This window comes from Lucilia sericata, unplaced genomic scaffold, assembly GCF_015586225.1.
Source record: "Lucilia sericata isolate MDLA Ls3-8-SP2 unplaced genomic scaffold, ASM1558622v1 Contig000023F_arrow, whole genome shotgun sequence".
Taxonomy (NCBI): Eukaryota; Metazoa; Arthropoda; class Insecta; order Diptera; family Calliphoridae; genus Lucilia; species Lucilia sericata.
The window spans coordinates 215763-234699 of NW_023994061.1; the positions used below are offsets into that span (position 1 = coordinate 215763).

The following is an 18937-nucleotide window of genomic DNA, read 5'->3' on the forward strand; positions in this document are numbered from 1 at the left end:
CAAGTGGTTTTGATCTTTTTTTTGTTCATTTTTAAACTTACTTCTAAATGTATATAATAAATTTTAGTTTATTTATTAAATAAATTCTAAACTTATTAATTAAATTCTAATTTATACTTAGTAATTGATGTGTAATGTTAACATTAATTTCTTAATTTCATTTTAGTACTTTTTTTCTTTTATTATAAATACTTTTATTTATTTTTATTTATTTTACTAATTGGTGCATTTTTTGGTTTGTATGTTTAAGTTAGAAATTATTTTCTTAATAAAAAATTATTTTGATTTTTATACGTTTTCTTAGAAAAAAATTAAACAAAATTAATTAAATATAATAAAAGTAATTGCCTTGAATTGTTTTGTTTTTTTTTTTTTTGTTTTCGTTATTATTTAGAAAAATAAAATTAAAAAAGAGTTAACTTTTATAGACATTATTAGTAATAATATAACATTTTAAAATATTTAAGATAATATTTACTTTCAGAGATAATTTGGTCGAGAGACGCAACAAAGTAAACTCATATTTTTACAAATATAATTATGACGACCTTTATTTGCCCATGGTCCATTGTTGTCCAGTGCAGTGTGACGTTCTGTAGAAATGAAATAAATTTGTTAGAATAGTGTTAAATAAAAGATTAAGAAAATATAGTTATTTGAACATCTCTGACTAACTATATAATGAAGATATTTTGAATATCAGCAAATGGCTCTGACCTTAGCATACACGCTTAATATCTCTGTGATAATGCAGTGTAAAATACATATATCTATTTTAAGGGTAAACAGTTTATTAAAGTTTAAATTGATGCTACCAACTCCTTATTCCTAAAATTTCACCTAAATACTTAAAAAAACCAACAAGTGTTCAATTTATTTTAAATTCAATTATTCTATAGACAAATCTAATAAAGAAAGATAAAACTACAACCCCTAATCCTTATTTTAAATATAATATGTAATACCAAATTACAACAGACAATAAATCCTATTTATTCAAATTACTCTCAGATAATGTATATCCCTATCATGATGTTGCTATTTTTGCTTCTGCTTTCGAATAATTTATTTCTCTATTGTTTGTACAGACAATAAAAAAAACTCTGTAAAATATAAATTTAAATTCTAAACCAATAAATTTGCCATTAAAAATTGTAATGAATTGACAATAAACTTACCCAGGTATGTTTCATGCTGTGGCATGAACTCTTGCATTTCCGACAGCAGCATCGCTATGTCCTGGGAGTCTTTTGTAATGCTACATAATTCCTCTTGATTAAAATCTGGTGTTATTTGTTTACACAGTAATATTTGACTTATAACGTTGCCCAAATTAGAGGGACCAGCTCGATTTTCTGGAAAAACAAAAAAAAAACCAAAACTATTTGTTAAAAAAAAGGTTTGCACTACAACTAGCGGAGGTACTATTATTCTGAGCTAATTAGGACTAAAACTAATATTATAATCTCAATATGAGATTTAATTTCTCTGATTAATTTGACATACATTGTACATATTTATGGGTGGAAAATTGTGTTTTTATACCCAACTTCAACAAAGATGGAGAATATATTTTGTTGTTGTCATTCGTTACACATGGCAATATTGCTCATAGATCCACAAAAGTATATATATACCGGGTCCTTGCCATGCCTGTCCATCCGTCCATCCATATTTTTGTTGAAATAACGATCGAGACCACATGACGAAATGCCTAATTTGACAAGGTGGGTTTATATAAGACTCTCATCATAAAATCTTTTTAACACACCGCCGGGGATAAGGGATGCTGATTATTTGGCCCTGACCGGATATTTCATTAAAAAGCACAAAGCATCAACTTATACGTGCTGAATAAAATAAAAATAAAAATTACCACTAGCGTCAAGAGCAGACCATCAAGCAAAAAAAGTGGGAAATCAACCTCTGGTGGGTTTAACAAATGCTCAAAAGGAGAAAGGGTGGCTCACTCGAAAAATTACCTGACAGAACTTTTGCTTCAGTGATGTTTTTATACCCTCCACCACCATCACTAATGATAGAGGGTATACCCCAAGAAACATTCATCTTAGACCCAACAATGTATATACATTCTAGGTCCTTGTGAAATTCTGAGCCGATTTAGCTATGTCCGTCTGTCTGTCTGTGCAAAACACGCTCATGTTAAAAATAAACAAAGGAAATCAACAAACTCCATAGAATTTATTTATTATTATTGAAAAATCAGCAAATCGTTTAACGACGTAAAAAGTTATGAGTAAAAATTTCAGACTACCTCGAAAAAATACGTTTTTCTCCAATTCTTAAATAGTTTTCTCATAAACTACCAAAGATATTTCGATGAATTTTATCAAACATAATTTTTTTCTACATGGGATCAAGAATGTTCAAAATCATAACAATTGACCCAAAAATTTCCATAGCTCCCATGCAAATGTATATATTCCCGGAAATTAGTTTATCGTTCATTACTCCCTTAAATATATTGGTATCAACACAAACCTTTGTACATGTAAATATAATATGAACAATAAAATATGAAATCATACTACCGAAGTAGATCTGTATTGGTCCACTATTGGTCACAGCTCCTATATAAGGTCCACTTCCGAAAATCACTTAGACGCACATATTTCATTGATAAATAAAGCTATTATTATTAACATTCCACACAAATATGTTTTGTCTATATATAAATCACTTTACGAAATTTTTTCCGGGAAGGCCTATAATTGGTCATAGCTTTCATAAAGGTTCCACCTTCGAAAATCACTTAAACGCACATATTTCATTGATTAATTGATTAGGATAGAATTCGACTTGAATTTGTTTTGTGTGCATAAAAATCATTTTTCTGAATCGGTCTATAACTGGTCACAACTCCCATATAAGACCATTTCCAAAAATTACTTAAACGCACATTTAAAATCAAAGTTATCGGGATCAAAATAAAAATATCAACGTTGGTGTAAAATTCTCCGTTTTATTATCGGCAAGATCGTCCCATAATTAGTCATAGCACCCGTATAAGGTCCATATCTGAAAATCACTTAATATACATTTTTCTAGACCTAATCAAAAATAGTTCCACATATGCATTAATGTTAGTACTCTCACTACGGAAACTAGACTTTTGTGGAGTTATCTAAAAATAGGACAGTTAAACGGGTTTTAATAAAAGGTAGTTTGCTGGAGTAGGGTATTTAAGAATCCGCACAGCCGAATATAGCACTCTAGCTTGTAAATTATTATTTTTTACAGTTTAAATACATGTTAAACCACAAAAGTAAGAAGTGAAATGTTTGGATTCCTTAAACTCAATAATAGTTCATCTTTTCTGGATCAACCATATAAAAATTATAAACATATTTCCCTTTTTTCCAAATTTTGCCAGTGCGCAACACTGACAAGTGATGTAGGTACTTTTGATTGTTGTGTAAGTTTCATGCAAAAAATTTCAGTTAGAATAGATAAACGAAATAAAAATTTCGTTATTCATAAAAATATTGCACAAAAGTTAAAAAGGGGTGTAGTTTAGTAACTTTAATAAAACATTCGTTAAGATTACACAAAAGAAATTTTTCCACAGATTTCTTTTAATTTTCATTCACATCCAATAAGTAATATTAGAAATTTCACAAACAAACCTTAAAAAGGTACACACTGACTGACAACTTGATTGAAAGGAGGTTTTTCTTAATCATTTTAAAGCTATACGAAATACCATTCGAACTAATGAGTTTTAAAAATTGAATTTTTTATGGAAAATAGTATGCAGAACATGTAGTTATTGACAGATTTTAACCTCAAGCTGATTGATACATCATTTGGTAAATATATTTCGATTTAATGAAACATTTTTTTAAAAATGATGTTCGTATAGGAGGTGGGAAAGATATACAACTGCAGTGTTCAGAAAATATTGACACGTGTTTTCTATTAATACTGTAGCAAATGGTAGTTTTAAATAAATTAAACAAATAAGAAATTGTATACGAAAATAAATTTTAGATGAAGACCTAGATTAGTATTGTTGTTTTTGTGTTCATTAAAACTTCTATTGTTTTTTTGCTGATACAATTCAAACTTGTCTGTTTTAAAATTTATCAAAAATAAATAAAACTATAGTTTTTCCATTTTTAGCAACAAGATAAATTTTCCATTATAAATAAATATTTGTTATGCATTTGCAAATTGCCATTTTCTACTAAACAAAACTAAAATAATGCAAAATAAAGAAAACTTTGAGATATTTTTTTTTAAATACATTTTAAAAACTTTTATAATTTCCTCAAACAAATCTATAAATGACATTCATAACACAAGTGTATTTGATAACATCAAAATATAATAAACTAAAGAAGTAACAATATGTTCGTACCTGAACAGTAAGTTGAACAAGTTTTCGAACACATAAGATAAGATACAAATTGTAAGAACATATTTAAAACATTCCAAAAATTTAGGAAAATTAAATGTACTTTTATTCTTTAGAAATCGCGTTAAAATTTAAATTTTAAATTTAATCGAATACTTTTTTATTTGACTGTATAATATAAAAATGCAAGTAAAACATCATCACAATAACCACTTTTTTTCTGTTGAATAAAACTTTTCTAGTCACTTAATCTATTCAGAAGCAATAACTATATGAACATTTAAAAAATTATTCACACATACATTCTAAATACATATGTATGTATGTATGTATGTATGTGTGTACTTATGTACATAGAATTCATTATTTTCATTGCTTGCAGTGTTGATGATGATTGTAAGTTTTTAAATTGTTGCCACAAACAGTAATTGTTTCAACCCACAATCTCAACCATACATACTACATGCTTACGTACAAATATACATACATATGTATACGCAAATAAATGCGTATGTAATATTAGAGCTATTCTTATACAATGTGTATATATATTAGGGTGGGTCGAAAATAGATTTTTGGCTCGGATAATTTTTCGCATAATTTGTTTTTATATTTATACATAGTTTACTCAATTGTACAACATTCAACTGATTAGACCCAAATCAAAAACTATTTACTTTTCAAGGGCAGATCTAATGCGCACATAAGAGAAATTGTCTATGTGATTTTGTTTTTCTTTTTCAAGGAAACTTTTTGCATTTATACACACTTGTCGCACTCTTAAGTGCACATAAGAGAAATTGTCTATGTGATTTTGTTTTTCTTTTTCAAGGAAACTTTTTGCATTTATACACACTTGTCGCACTCTTAAGTGTTGTATTGTCTTGCCACTTTATTGCAAAATTTTGCTCGTAATGAAAGAAAATATTTTTTTTATATGCTCTTTTTAAAAATTTCATTCTTTTTAAATAATAACAAAAGCTAAGATATTCACAGCACTACCATAGTGGAAAAGAATCGAAAGAAAATCTATTATTCTGAATTTTGTCGTGTTTATATGCCAATGGTGGATATTTATTTTCCAAAATAAATAAAAACAAATTTTGGACTGAGTTCCATTGCTTTGATCTTTCTCAATACAGAAAACTCTTAACATAAACAGTACCCTGGACCGAATGTTGAGTGCTTAAAGTGAACACCTTTACGGTGGTTCTTTTCGTCCTCTGGGTAGACTAAAGAGTCTATCTCGCGCCCCTGAATTCTTCTAGGAAGAACTCAGGTGGCAATTTTTGTACATGGCTGAGTCGGTCCATGTACAAGCACTTTGCTGGAGTACTCGAGCTATCTAATCTCTTGCCATAGTAGCCCCGTTGCGGAAAGACACATCAATCTCAATGCAAACACCGACAAGAAAAACGCAATCACTGGTCTAAAGTCAATAGAAGGGGCGACTACCCCAACATCAGGTGAAATCAATCTTCCGGTATACCGGAAGGTGATCACCCTTATGATGTCATGAAAGATTGCAATATTTGAAATGCAATCCCCATCAACTAATGACCCATTCCAGCGCATTCCTTAACCTCTTAAAGCACGTGCAACCACACTACTGAGATGGCTCTGTTGATTCGGCAACAGCACCTAGAGACGTATTTGGTAGACAGAAATACCCAGCTAATAAATCAGGATCCCTCTGTATGTCAATTCGAACCCAATAATTGACCCGACAAGTTGAGTGGTGGACCTCAACCATAAGTCGCGTAGCATGAAACAATATGAATAAAGTTGAGATGGCAACAGCACCGTGAACTTCCCTGAAGTAAAAGGTGTACTTAATCTGTACTAGTCTCATGTCGGGCAGAGGAATCTTTCCCGATCGTTCACAAATTACATAAGTTCCATTATCAGACCATAAAGAACGATCTACGGAATGACAGGAAACTACCAAGAATCAATCTGAAAATTCCCCAACCTATATTGGCGCCCTACTAAGCGAAGAGTAAGAGATACTCAACGGGTTTAGGAATCCAGCATAAGATGTTCTGTCACATCATCCAGTGACATCTGTTGAGATGGCAACAGCACCGGAGAGAGAATCCAGACATATATGGCATTTGGATATATCAGTCCTTGAACAAACATTCTCTCCCCGCGAATTTGGGTATAAAGCACTGCCACTACGTGAATCCCGAAGGTACCTCAACCAACTGACCAGCCAGGACAAGTCCTGCGGGCAACTGACCACCCGTAGTGCCAGATTATATGGTACTCTGGTAAGACCCCATGTTAAATCATTCCAAGGAAAGGCCGAGGATACATTTGATCATCACCAGTTTATAGTCCCGGCAGACTAGAGGTCTTGGTATCACCTCTTTTCCCCAGGATATGTCAAACTTCCAACTCTATCTACTCTTTTTCCGATGACAGCGAATGACAGCCATTCTTTAGCTAAGCCCTCTAGAGATTGGGGCAATGAGTGTTAACAGTCGACTTTAACTTCCGTAAGACTCAATGTTGTTTTTTTTAACACATAAACGCTTGGCAGATATTATTGTTCCATCTATATATATGGGTGATGTATATATTAAGGAATCGGATAGTCTTGACGTTCTGGGCATGAAAATACGGGGAGATGTCCACTGCAATAAACACATTTTCAAGTGTCGAAAGAAGCATTACAGAGACTCGGTTTTTTAAAACGGTGTAAGTCATACTTACACCACTTATATCCGATCGAAAATGGAATACAACTCTCATATATAGACCGCAGATTCGAAGTCTATTTTGGCGATACTCGACCACGTACAGGAGAGGGCGAAGGTACTTATCGGTGACAGTAGGGTCTATCGCATATATTCTTACGAAACACACGTCTTTCTTCAAGAACACATCCATTAGTGGTAGATTGGCTAGTGGACCGCACAACACACTACAGGGAAAATTCATTCTTCAGCCGCACTATTCGTATGTGGAATAAATTTCCGGCAGAAGTATTCCCTGCCACTTTCGATGTAAGAGGATTTAAATCAAATGTCCACAAACAATACTCCCTCTATCCTCCTCCCCATATTTCCTATTTTCCTAGTTCCAACACAATGCTTCGCATAAGTGGGGATGAACTCTACTAAGTGTTGGTCCAAGAAAAAAAAATACCTTTTCGTGAAACATTTTCGTACAAGAACGATTCGTATGATTATCATATTATTAAGTCTTCGTGAAAATGAACCAACCAACCTATTATTTAGCTTACTGACCAATAATAGCCAGTAGAGAAATGTGTTTCAACTATACATCAATTATCGGAATCGAGCCTGTGGTCCTGGTAAGTATTTGTGCCATATTATTACTATAACATTGCTTTTGATAGTGCTTATCATTTGAACTTTAGAGGAATGTCATAATGTACATGGACACTACGGAACACCAAAAAGGCCTTGTACCATATGACAGCCTACCTGAACTTAAGTACTTTCCAAATAATAACGAAATTAAATTAAATAATGTAAAATTCTAAACACTTCACAAATCTCTTATCTAAAGTTTTAAGAGATTACTTTATTGAGTTAATCCTTTTAAAATGCTGTTTAAATATTATATTAAATATAAGTTCAAGACGCAGAAAAAGATATTGTTTTTTATTAAAAGAATACGTAAATGGCAAAAAGAAAAGGATATAAAACTGATGAAACTTACCATAATATCCTGACATGTCCATTGGCACCACTTGTATAAGACGATAGCTTTTCACTAATTCGCGTAAAAACAATTGTGCCATGTAAAACAACAATACAAGATGGGGATTGTCAGTAAGTACGCCATCGGCAGTAGCACTACAATCAAGGAGAGATACAGCAGCAAAGCATGGACAAGTACCACCCAGAGTTAGTAAAAGCAGTAATAACAAAATTAGCAGCAACAACACAGTTTGTTTCACACAGCGTTAGAGGCAGCATAAGTAAGAAGTTGTGGCAGCAGCAAATTCACACCATGGCAGCAGGAGATATAAGACAGTTGGAATAATGATGACAACACCAACAATAATGTAAATAGATGAAAAGAGCAGAAATAGAAGAAAAACACCAAAAGAAGTTAGTTTTGTTATATTTGCCATGTTTCTTTAATATTAAGGAAAAAATAACAAGAAAACAAAACAGGGAGGAGATAAAACTAAGAAAATAGTAATAAAATTTAATAATACGTTGAGAGATATAAAAACTCTTCTTTCATGTTGTTGTTTTTTCTTGTTTACTCTATTTTTCAAGAAGTCCTTAGTTTTCTTTTTCAAGATTAAGTGAAGTGGGTGGTAATAAAAACAATCACTTTTTGGTACACTACTTTATGCAAAGGTGATTAGTTGAAAGACAATGGTCAAAGAAACATTTGGAACCAGTTTCGTTTGACTTTTATAGTATCCATAACATTCGACTTAGACATACTACATTTAACATCTATTTATTCAAAAACTCGTGTATTGTTTTTAGATTCAACTATGCATAAATATAATAATAAACAATTTAACTCAATACTCGTACAATCTGATAGTAATTGTGATGAATCGTAAAAATATAACATTTAGCTAAGAGGGAAAAAATGGAGGGTGATGTTTAAGTAGAACAAATGTTTGTAATAAAGATTATTTTTAATATGAAACTAAAATGTTTTAAGTAAAACATAAAATGATTTCATCGCGTAATATGTACAACTTGTGGTATAGATTGTTTTTTAATGTGTTTCCTTTCAGATTGTAACTGATTTATGGATTGGAATTGATATTTATTTATTACATTTTTTTTAGCAGGGATTTAATTTTGAATAATGTATTTATTATGTGATTTAAAAATGATAAAATATTTGTTGTTGTAGCTTGGGTACAAGTAGCAAGCAATGCTCCAGAAACGTTGCTAGATATTCCACCCATTGAAACATATTTAAAATATGAGGCGGCACTTACAACCGAACGGCTCATAACTTTAGGTGAAATGTCCAAAATCAGTTATAGGACACGTCATCAATGTATACTGGACACATTGGGAAGCTATAAACAATCATCGCCTGATCGCATGCTAGACACAGAATATGTCAGAAACAGACACAGAATATGTTTGAAATACTGAGCCCAGATAGAATGTCTTGATCAAGCGGAACATTTCTCTCGAACACTGATTGGGAAATACTTAGGAATTACGGCCAGGAAACTGAGTTTCAGAACATTGAAAGATAATACATTCAGTCGACTCTATGTTGTTTTTTTTACCAGAAAACCTGTTTCTTCCATGAAAAGCAGCGCACTGTTTCTAATACATTAATAAATAGTACGATTTACTTATATAAAACAGTTTGTAAAAATGTCTGCAAAACAGGTTAGCTAAACATCGTATATATCATTATAAAGGCCTCAGCTTCCACTTTTAAATCCGTTGAGAAATTTAAAATAGGTTGAGATTCAGCTAAGTTACTGATTTATAAAGAAAACCGTTTTATTTTAAGATTTTGAAGGTTTTTTTTTTATATTTTTATTATATTTATATTTTATTATATTATTCGAATAAAAACTTTTATTCGTTATTCGTTCGAATAATCGAATAATTTTTAAAATTTAATCGACTACTCGAACAAAAAAATATAGTACATTATTATTCGAATAATTTTAAACACGAATAATTGACAACCCTAATAACTACTATATCCTTTTAATTTAGAGATATAAAACTAACGTACTAAAATTTCAATCAAAACTATATACAGAACATTGGAAAAGTATTCAAACTTGTTATTGGCCAATGAAACATCTTTATTGAGTCATCTAATATACATACATGAACACACTTTCATTTTCATGAAAAAAAAAAAATGAAATTCTTTTAAAATATATTTTCTATTTATTTTGATGCTATTTGTTTCAAATGTGTAAACATTTGACAGTTGTGATAAATTTATTTGTCTATTACATTGAAATCGCACAGAATATAAATCATGTTCTATTTATCTTTTTTTCTAAAATAAAAAAAAAGTATTTTTTATAATAACATTTTTGTATTTTTTGTATAACTTTTAACTGCTTTTTATAAACCCGCATATGTTTACTCATTGAAGGTATTATTTAATTTTATTATTTGTATTTTTCTATTTTAAATAATAAATCAAAGTTCAATCGCGGGCGAAACTTAAAAATACATTATTATATAGTTAAATAAATATTTAGTAAAATAATTTTATTTATAACAATGTTTCATTTTTGTCTGTAATGAACAATTGAATAAAAATTAATTAACTAATGAACTGTTTTTATATAAAAATATATTTAGTATGTGTAGTTTGACCACTAAACATATAATTAACAAATAATTAAATATTAATCATACGTACAAGTGTACAGTATAGTATCCAAAAAAAGGCGTGCAAAAAAAGTAGTAAATGCATGGGTTCAACTGATAATGAACTGGTTCATATTTAGGTGAAACATGCATGATTTTAACATTAGCGTGTCATTGGCGTGCATGGGTTCGTATTTGGAAAAATAGTTCGGCATTAAAATGAGTGCTTACAACCAATGAACATCCGATGATTCTCAAGCGAATTTTCATTGGTGCACTATATTTATTTTAAAATGCATTATTAAAGGTATTACGAATTAATTATTAATATTTAAATTAATATTTTAGCATGATATTGATAAAAATTAAATGTGATAACAAAATAAAACAAATTTTGAATTGCATTAAAATTCATTTGAAGTAAAAATACCCATTATAATTTAAAATCAGTCAGTCAACTTGGTTTTTTTCCTTCTCTTATTAAGTAAGATGTTAAAATGGACTTAATATTACTAATTTAACAAATATTAAATACAAAAATCTAATAAAATTAATGTTATTTTTAAATTTGTTGTATGAAATGCACGTTTCCTTTAAATTCTAAGAGTATACCAAATTAAAGTGATATATTACAGTTCCTATAGTAGAGTTACATGAGTGAATTGGGTGCAATTTTTCATGCCTTCACTTATGAAAAATTTATTAGAATTTAGGCATGTATTTAGAACGCATTAAATTGAATACGTACTAAAGAAATCATGAAAATATCCCTTCTTCTTGAACAACTTCAAAATTTTTTTGCTGGGATATTATTACCCACACTATTTATTATACTGACGAAGGTATTATGTGTTTGTACTGATGTTTGTAATGCAAACAAGTAGGAAAGTATAGTCAGGCATGGCCGAGGCTTTATATGGGACTTAGGGTCAAATAGGGGCCGATCCTCAACAAATTGGGAGGAGGGATATATTTTTATATAAAGGTTAGTTATGCTGAATTTCATCGCGATACTAATGGAACTACACAGAGGGAACAAGTAAGAGTGTTGTATTCGGCTATGCTGAATCTTATATACCCACCATCAAATCACTGTCATACAAATAAACTTTGATATTTTGAATATTTTATTATTATATATCGATATTAATAAGAACATCGGGGTAATATTTAAAAGAGGTCCACTAATGGGGGTTTAACTATTGACAGTGCACTTTCGAATTAAAAATATTGATGTATAAAGGGAGTACGATTATTTATACATATATGAACCAATTCTCATAAAAGTCGGTAGGAAGATTTCAGTTTCGTATTTATTTCAAATTTCATGTATTTTTAATCCAGTAATGAGCATTAAAGTCATTTTCTTAAAGGGACTTAATACGGGGGTTAGGATTAGTTATGGACCGATCCTCATAAAACATGGTAAAGAGATTTTAGCTTAAAATTAGTATTTTTCACGTTTTAGTCATTTTCTGAGGCGTCATGAAATAACTCCCCACGAAATAACTCCCCAAAACAAAAATGAAATAACTCCCTAAATTTGGGGACTTATTTCATTATGAAATAATTCCCCAATTTAAAAAATGAAAAAAGCCCCAACGGAATGAAATAACTTCCTAAATTAAAATGAAATAACACCCCATTTTTGGGGATTTATTTCATATGAAACAAATCCCTAATTTTAAAATGAAATAAGTTCCCATTTAAAAATAACAAAGTGACATTTCTAAAAAAAAGTAGGTCGCTCATACTTTCGAGTGGGGCTTCAAAGTTCAATACATTTCAGTTTAATCGCTTAATAAAGATTCCCGTAATAGCCGGCCTGCGGCCGGGCGCAAGGACTTTCTACTCTATGGTATGTCCAACAACGGCTTCGCTTAATAAATATTTCCTAAATAGCCGGCCTACGGCCGGACGCAAGGATTTACCACTCTATAATATGACCAACACCGGCTTCGCTTAATAAAGATTTCCTAAATAGCCAGCCTAAGGCAGAACACTTTTGATACAAGAAGAGTGTATTCTTAGCGAAGCCGGTGTCCAATGTACCCCAGAGGATAAAACCTTTGCGCCCGGTCGAAGGCCGGCTATCAGCTATATATTTTTTATTTCATGTGTTAAAATTAATATAATGAAATAAATCCCCAAAAATATTTTTAGGGATTTATTTCATTTTTGAATTTTGAGGAATTATTTCATAATGAAATAACTCCCGATTTTAAATGTGAAATAATGCCCCAAAAAACGAATTAAATCCCCAAATTTCGTTGTTTTTGCTTTCTGAACAAATTTTTAGGGAGTTATTTCATTTTTGTTTTGGGGAGTTATTTCGTGGGGAGTTATTTCATGACGCCATTTTCTGAGGGGGAATTTATATGGGGTAGGGTTGTTATATACAGATCCTCATAAAAATTGGTAGAGAGATTTCGGTTCCTTTAGAACTTATCAGTGTTAAATTTCATTGCTGTACTCGCATTTTTAAGCCAATAATGAACGTTAAAGAAATTTTCTGATAGAAACCTTAAATGAAGGGTAGGGTATGGGCCAATTCCCACAAAATTTTTTAAAGTGATGTTAGCTCATGCAAAACTAGTTTATGTCGAATTTCATAGATCTACTTGCATTTTTAAGCCAGAGCTGAGTTTTAAAGTAATTTTTTTAAGGGGCCTAATATGGGGGTAGGGTCAATTATAGACCGATCCTCTTAAAAATTTTGTAGAACGATCTTGGTTCATACATGTCATGTTTATATCGAATTTCATCGCTTTACTCATTTTTTTTTGGCCAATAATGAACGTTGAAGTAATTTTCTGATGGGGACCTTATATTTGGGGTAGAGTCGATTAAGGCCCGATCTACATACAATTTGGTTAAGAGATGTTGGCTCGCAAGGAACTTACTTGAGTCGAAGTTCATTGCTATACTCGTATTTTTAAGCCAGTAATGGGCTTTAAAGTAATTTTCTCATGGGGACATTATATGGGGCGTAGGGTCAATTATGGACTGATCCATATAAAATTTGGTGGAAAAGTTTTGGCTCCTAAAGTACTTGCTTATGTCAAATTTATTCGCTATACTAGTATTTTTACGCCAATAATGAGCGTAAAAGTCATTTTCTGAAGGGGACCTTATATGGGCGGTAGGATCAGTTATGAACCGATCCACATAAAGTTTGATAGAGAGATGTTGGCTTGCATGAAACTTATGTGTGTCTAATTTCATCGCTATATTCGTATTTTTAAGCCAGTAATCAGCATTATAGTCGTTTTCAAAAGGGGACCTTATTTGGGGATAGGGCCAATTTTGGTCCTATGTCCGCCATAATTCAGAATTTTATTGCGGAAGTCAAAAAACTGACCTATGCGAAATTTTGTGATAAACAACGAATTTGTGAATTTTTGAAGCTTTTTACACAATTTTCCGGGGGTACATTTGTATGGGGGCTATGTGAAAACGTTGACCAATTTTGTCCATTTTCAATACCAAACATTTTTGGTCAATAAGAAATATTTTAGAAAAATTTCATCTCAATATCTCTTTTTTGTGGACGCTATCGTGACAACAACAGACAGACGGACGGACATAGCTAGATCGTCTTAGAATCCTACGAGGTCCCAGAATATATATACTTTATGGGGTCTGTGAACAATATTTCGATGTGTTACACACGGAATGACAAAACAATATACCCGGATAATGATTTCCGACACGGGTTCCCGTTATCCGATTTGGTCTACCTCTAATGTGTAGCTTGACTACTAAACATATGTATTTATAATTAACAAATAATTAAATATTAGTCATACGTATTAATACAGTGTTTATACAGTTCATTATTTCCTACACTATTTATTATACCAAGGAAAGTATTATGCGTTTGTGTTGATGTTTGTAAGTAAATAGTATTGGTAGCGAGTAACCCTTAAAAACACATCTTGAAAGATTTGTAAATCTGTTAAATATCCAATATGGGCCAATACTCATAAAATTTATTGGAGAAATTTATGTTATTTGAGCAGAGTTTGATCATAATTTAGTGTTTTTATCTATATTATCGACGTACAATTTATTTTCTGATGCGAATAAATGAGATTTGGGGGCTTAAGTTAAATTAATATTGATCGCCATACAATTTTATAGGGGAATTCATTTTTATGTACAATTGGTTTATGGCAAATTTTATCATGATTCCAATAGTTATGCATAATAGTATTATGGACTTTTAAGTTATTTACTGTATAGAACTTTATACGAAGGTGAGGGTCAAAATCATAGGTAATATCATCTAGGTTTACGGAGAACTTAGTTGTGTAGGGATACTACTACATTAAAAATTATTATGAGTGCCAAACCGATATTCGTAAGTACAATTTTTATGGGAACTAGGTGAAATAACAGACAGACGGAAGGACATAGCTAGATCGTCTTAGAATATTATGAGGTCCCAGAATATATATACTTTATGGGGTCTGTGAACAATATTTCGATGTGTTACACACGGAATGACAAAATCAATATACATCTTTTTTGATGGTGGGTTTAAAAATAAATATAAATAATTTTTTTATAATTTTCCAATAACATCCGTTGTCAAAGTATATACATACGTACGACAACACTATGTAATGTTGACAACATTGCAACAATTCGTTGTCGAAATCTACATTTTATACACATCTGTTGTCTAAATGTTAACAAACGTGGTAAGCAACGGATTGTTTGTCAATAGTGAGCTTACCACAAAATAGTGGTGTAGAGAACGATAATGGCCTACCACAAAAAATAACTTATAACCATGTAGACTATTACATAATTAGGTTCTACCGACCTAACTTTCATTCCCTTTTTAATTTAATCATAAATAATATCTAAATGTTTAGTTAATTAACGCACAAAGTTTTTGTTTCACATTTTGCGCCCACAACAAAAGTACATACATATTTACAAAAACATAAACTCTGCTTACAAAATTAACACACATTTCATAAAAATAATATTCTTTCACTCCTTCCCCATGAAAATGTTTAAATGAACAGATAAGAACTGCTAATCATATATTCAACAACTTGAGTAGAAAACTTTAACACCTGTTAACCTCAAAGTAGACTAAAAATAAAGTTGAAGAAAATAAACTTAATAAAAAGCTCTAGAAATAAAGTTTTCTCTTAACTAGAATTCTATATAAAATAGTTTTCTTATCAACTTACAATCAATATACTTATATTTTCATTTAATAGCAAAAAAAAAGTAATGAGGCAAACAAACTTAAAACCTTTTAAACACGTAAAATATGAATTCAATGAAAATGGTAAAATAGCAAAACTTACTTTTTTACTTGTGGTATTAAAATCTGTTCAGTTCGCTTGAAGGCCTCTACACAAGTACGACGCAGTTTGCGTATTTTTTCACGTAATTCCGGACAGTCTTTAGATTGGCCAACATGTATTAAAAGATCACGAAATAACGCCACATGACTATTAATTTCTACAATCAGCTGAAAATTAAAGAAAAAGAAACGTATTTAAATGTAAAATCAAATTTATATTGTAATGGGAAAATTCTAGTTTATTTAGAATTTGTCTGCGTAGACAAAAGGTGTAACTATTTTGTTTTATCTGCGCAAATTTTATTAAAGATTTTTAATTATGTTTTCTCTGTGATTGTTTTGTTACCCACAGGATTAAAGTTCAAATAAAAAGTAAGTAATATATTTACAGCTTAAAATAAGGCGTCAATTGCCGCCTATTTGTTAATATAAACTTTAATAAAAATAGCAATTAAAATTTCTGTTTTACCTAGATAAAGATAAAAGTGGAAAAAAGAAATTCTTTAAATTAATATTGTTGGCAGAAATACATATATTTAGTAATTTGTGGAAGTAAATGTTTTTAAGGTATACAATTTCTAATTTAATGAAATATTTAGAGCTGATAATGAATTTGTCGAAACAAATTCAAAAAATATTTATTAACAACTAAGAGTGCTATATTCGGCTATGCCGAATCTAATATACCCACCATCAAACCGTATGCCGTAAAAGGAATGCTCTCCTATAAACATCAGGGTGATATTACTCATCAAATTTTCAGATAGGACCTTTTATGAGAGGTAGGGTGAATTATTGACGGTTTTTATAAAATTTTTCATAATTTTTTAGACCGATTTTGGTTCATATGAAACATGTTTACATCGAATAGCAATTCCCGACACTTTGGCTCGTAAGAAACTTACTTATGTCAAATTTCATCTCTACACTCGTACTTGTGAGCCAATAATTAGCGTTAAAGTATTTAACTGGAGGGGACCTTATATGGGGCCGTTCCACATAAAATTTGCTAGAGAGGATTTTGCTCGTAAGAGACTTACTTATGTTAAATTTTTTTGCTTTACTCTTATTTTTAAGAAAGTAATGAGTCCAATTATGGACCGATGCACATAAAATTTGGTAGAGAGGTTTTGGTTCGTCAGGGATTTAATTACGTCAAATTTCATAGCTATACACATATTTTTAAGACAGTAATGAGCGTTAAAGTAATTTTTTTGATGGGGACCTTATATGGCGGTAGGGTCAATTATGGACCGATCAGCATAAAATTTAGTAGAGAGATTTTGACTAGCATGAAACTTATTTGTGTCGAATTTCATTGCTATATTCTTATTTTTAAGCCAGTAATGAGCGTTATATTGCTTTTCCGAAGGGAACCTTATAAGGGGGATAGGGTAAATTATAAACCGATCCTCATAAAATTTGGTAGGGAGATTTTGGATCATATGAAACTTTTTTATGTCGAATTTCATCGCTATAATCGTACTGTTACACTTGTATGGGGCTATCCGAAAACGTGGACCGATATTGTCCATTTTCAATAACAAACAAACATCATCTATAGAGAATATTAGTGGAATATTTCAACCCTCTAGCTCATTCCGTTCGGACTCTAATGTGCTTTCAACAGACAGACAGATGGACATGGCTAGATCGTCTTAGAATTTAATAAGGACCCAATATGGGTCTATGACCAATATTTCGATGTGTTACAAACGGAATGACAAAATCAATATACCCCCCATCTTTTTTGATGGTGAGTATAAAAATCGATCTAGCAATTCAAAATTTTGTTCCCTCTCTTTACTCTTCAAATTGAAAATTTATTTCTATAGCAAGCAGATAAAAATACTTAAATCAATTTTTAAGAATTGAGTTTGTTAACACAGGCCACCAACTCAATTGACTTTAATGTATTTTTAGCTGCTGAAACCGAATCTGATATATGGATTCCTCTATCACCCATTATTTTTATACCCACCATCAAAAAAAGAGGGGGATCGAAATATTGGTCGTATACCTACAAAAGTATTTATATTCTGGGTCCTTACTAAATTCTAAGACGTTTCAGCCATGTCCGTCCGTCTGTCTGTTGAGAGCACGATAGGGTTCGAACCGAAAGAGATAGAGAGTTAAAATTTTCTATAAATAGTCCCTATAATTGACCTTACCGCCCACATAAGGTCAGAAAACTACTTGAACGCTCATTGATGGCTTAAAAATACTAGTACTCGCTGTACTAGTAACTCTAGATAAATAAGTTTTATATGCATCAAAATCTCTCTACCAAATTTTATGGGGATCGGTCATAATTTACCCTAACCCCCATATTAGATTAGCTTCAGATAATGACTTAAACGCTCATTACTGACTTAAAAATACGAGTATAGCGGACGCCTCACTTAAGGTCGCCTTCAAAAAACGATTTTAACGTTCATTACTGGTTTAAAAATACAAATAAAGCGAGGAAATCTTCCTACCTATTTTCATGCAGGATGGCTTGGTTACTCACCCTAACCCCCTTAAAGGGTCCCCTACAGAAAACTACTCTAATTACTGGCTTAAAAATACGAATATATAAATGAAACTCGATATATGTAAATCATTTTTACATAAATCAAAATCTATCTACCAAATTTGATTAGGATCGGTCCATAATTGATACCACCCCTATATAAGGTTCCCTTGAGAAATTTACTTTACCGCCAATTACTGGCTTATAAACGAGTAAAGGGATGAATCGGTCGGCAATTGAACCTAACCCTCATATATAAAGCCACTATGAGAAAAATACGAGTATAGGTTAAGTTTGCCCTTAACAGTTTATGGGTTAAATTTATTCGATTTTATTAAAACTTCAGATGTATATTTTCTATTACACCATACGACAAAAAGAAAAAAATTTCGTTGGACACG

At 31.2% G+C, this 18937-nt stretch overlaps 1 protein-coding gene across 2 annotated transcripts in view; it reads right to left on the reverse strand.

The window, feature by feature from the left end:
• Nucleotides 1-354: 354 nt before the first annotated feature.
• Nucleotides 355-18937, reverse strand: part of LOC119609416 — a 99039-nt gene continuing 80456 nt past the window's right edge. Inside the window, exons 2-5 of one of the 2 annotated variants that reach the window (XM_037964187.1) lie at nucleotides 16023-16189; nucleotides 8072-8208; nucleotides 1179-1355; nucleotides 355-593 (exon numbers count right to left, since the gene is read on the reverse strand). In XM_037964187.1, coding sequence (XP_037820115.1) covers nucleotides 481-593; nucleotides 1179-1355; nucleotides 8072-8208; nucleotides 16023-16189 — 594 coding nt within the window. In that variant the 3' untranslated portion in view covers nucleotides 355-480. The remainder of the gene's footprint in view (nucleotides 594-1178; nucleotides 1356-8071; nucleotides 8209-16022; nucleotides 16190-18937) is intronic. The other variant, XM_037964179.1, reaches the window with a different exon arrangement.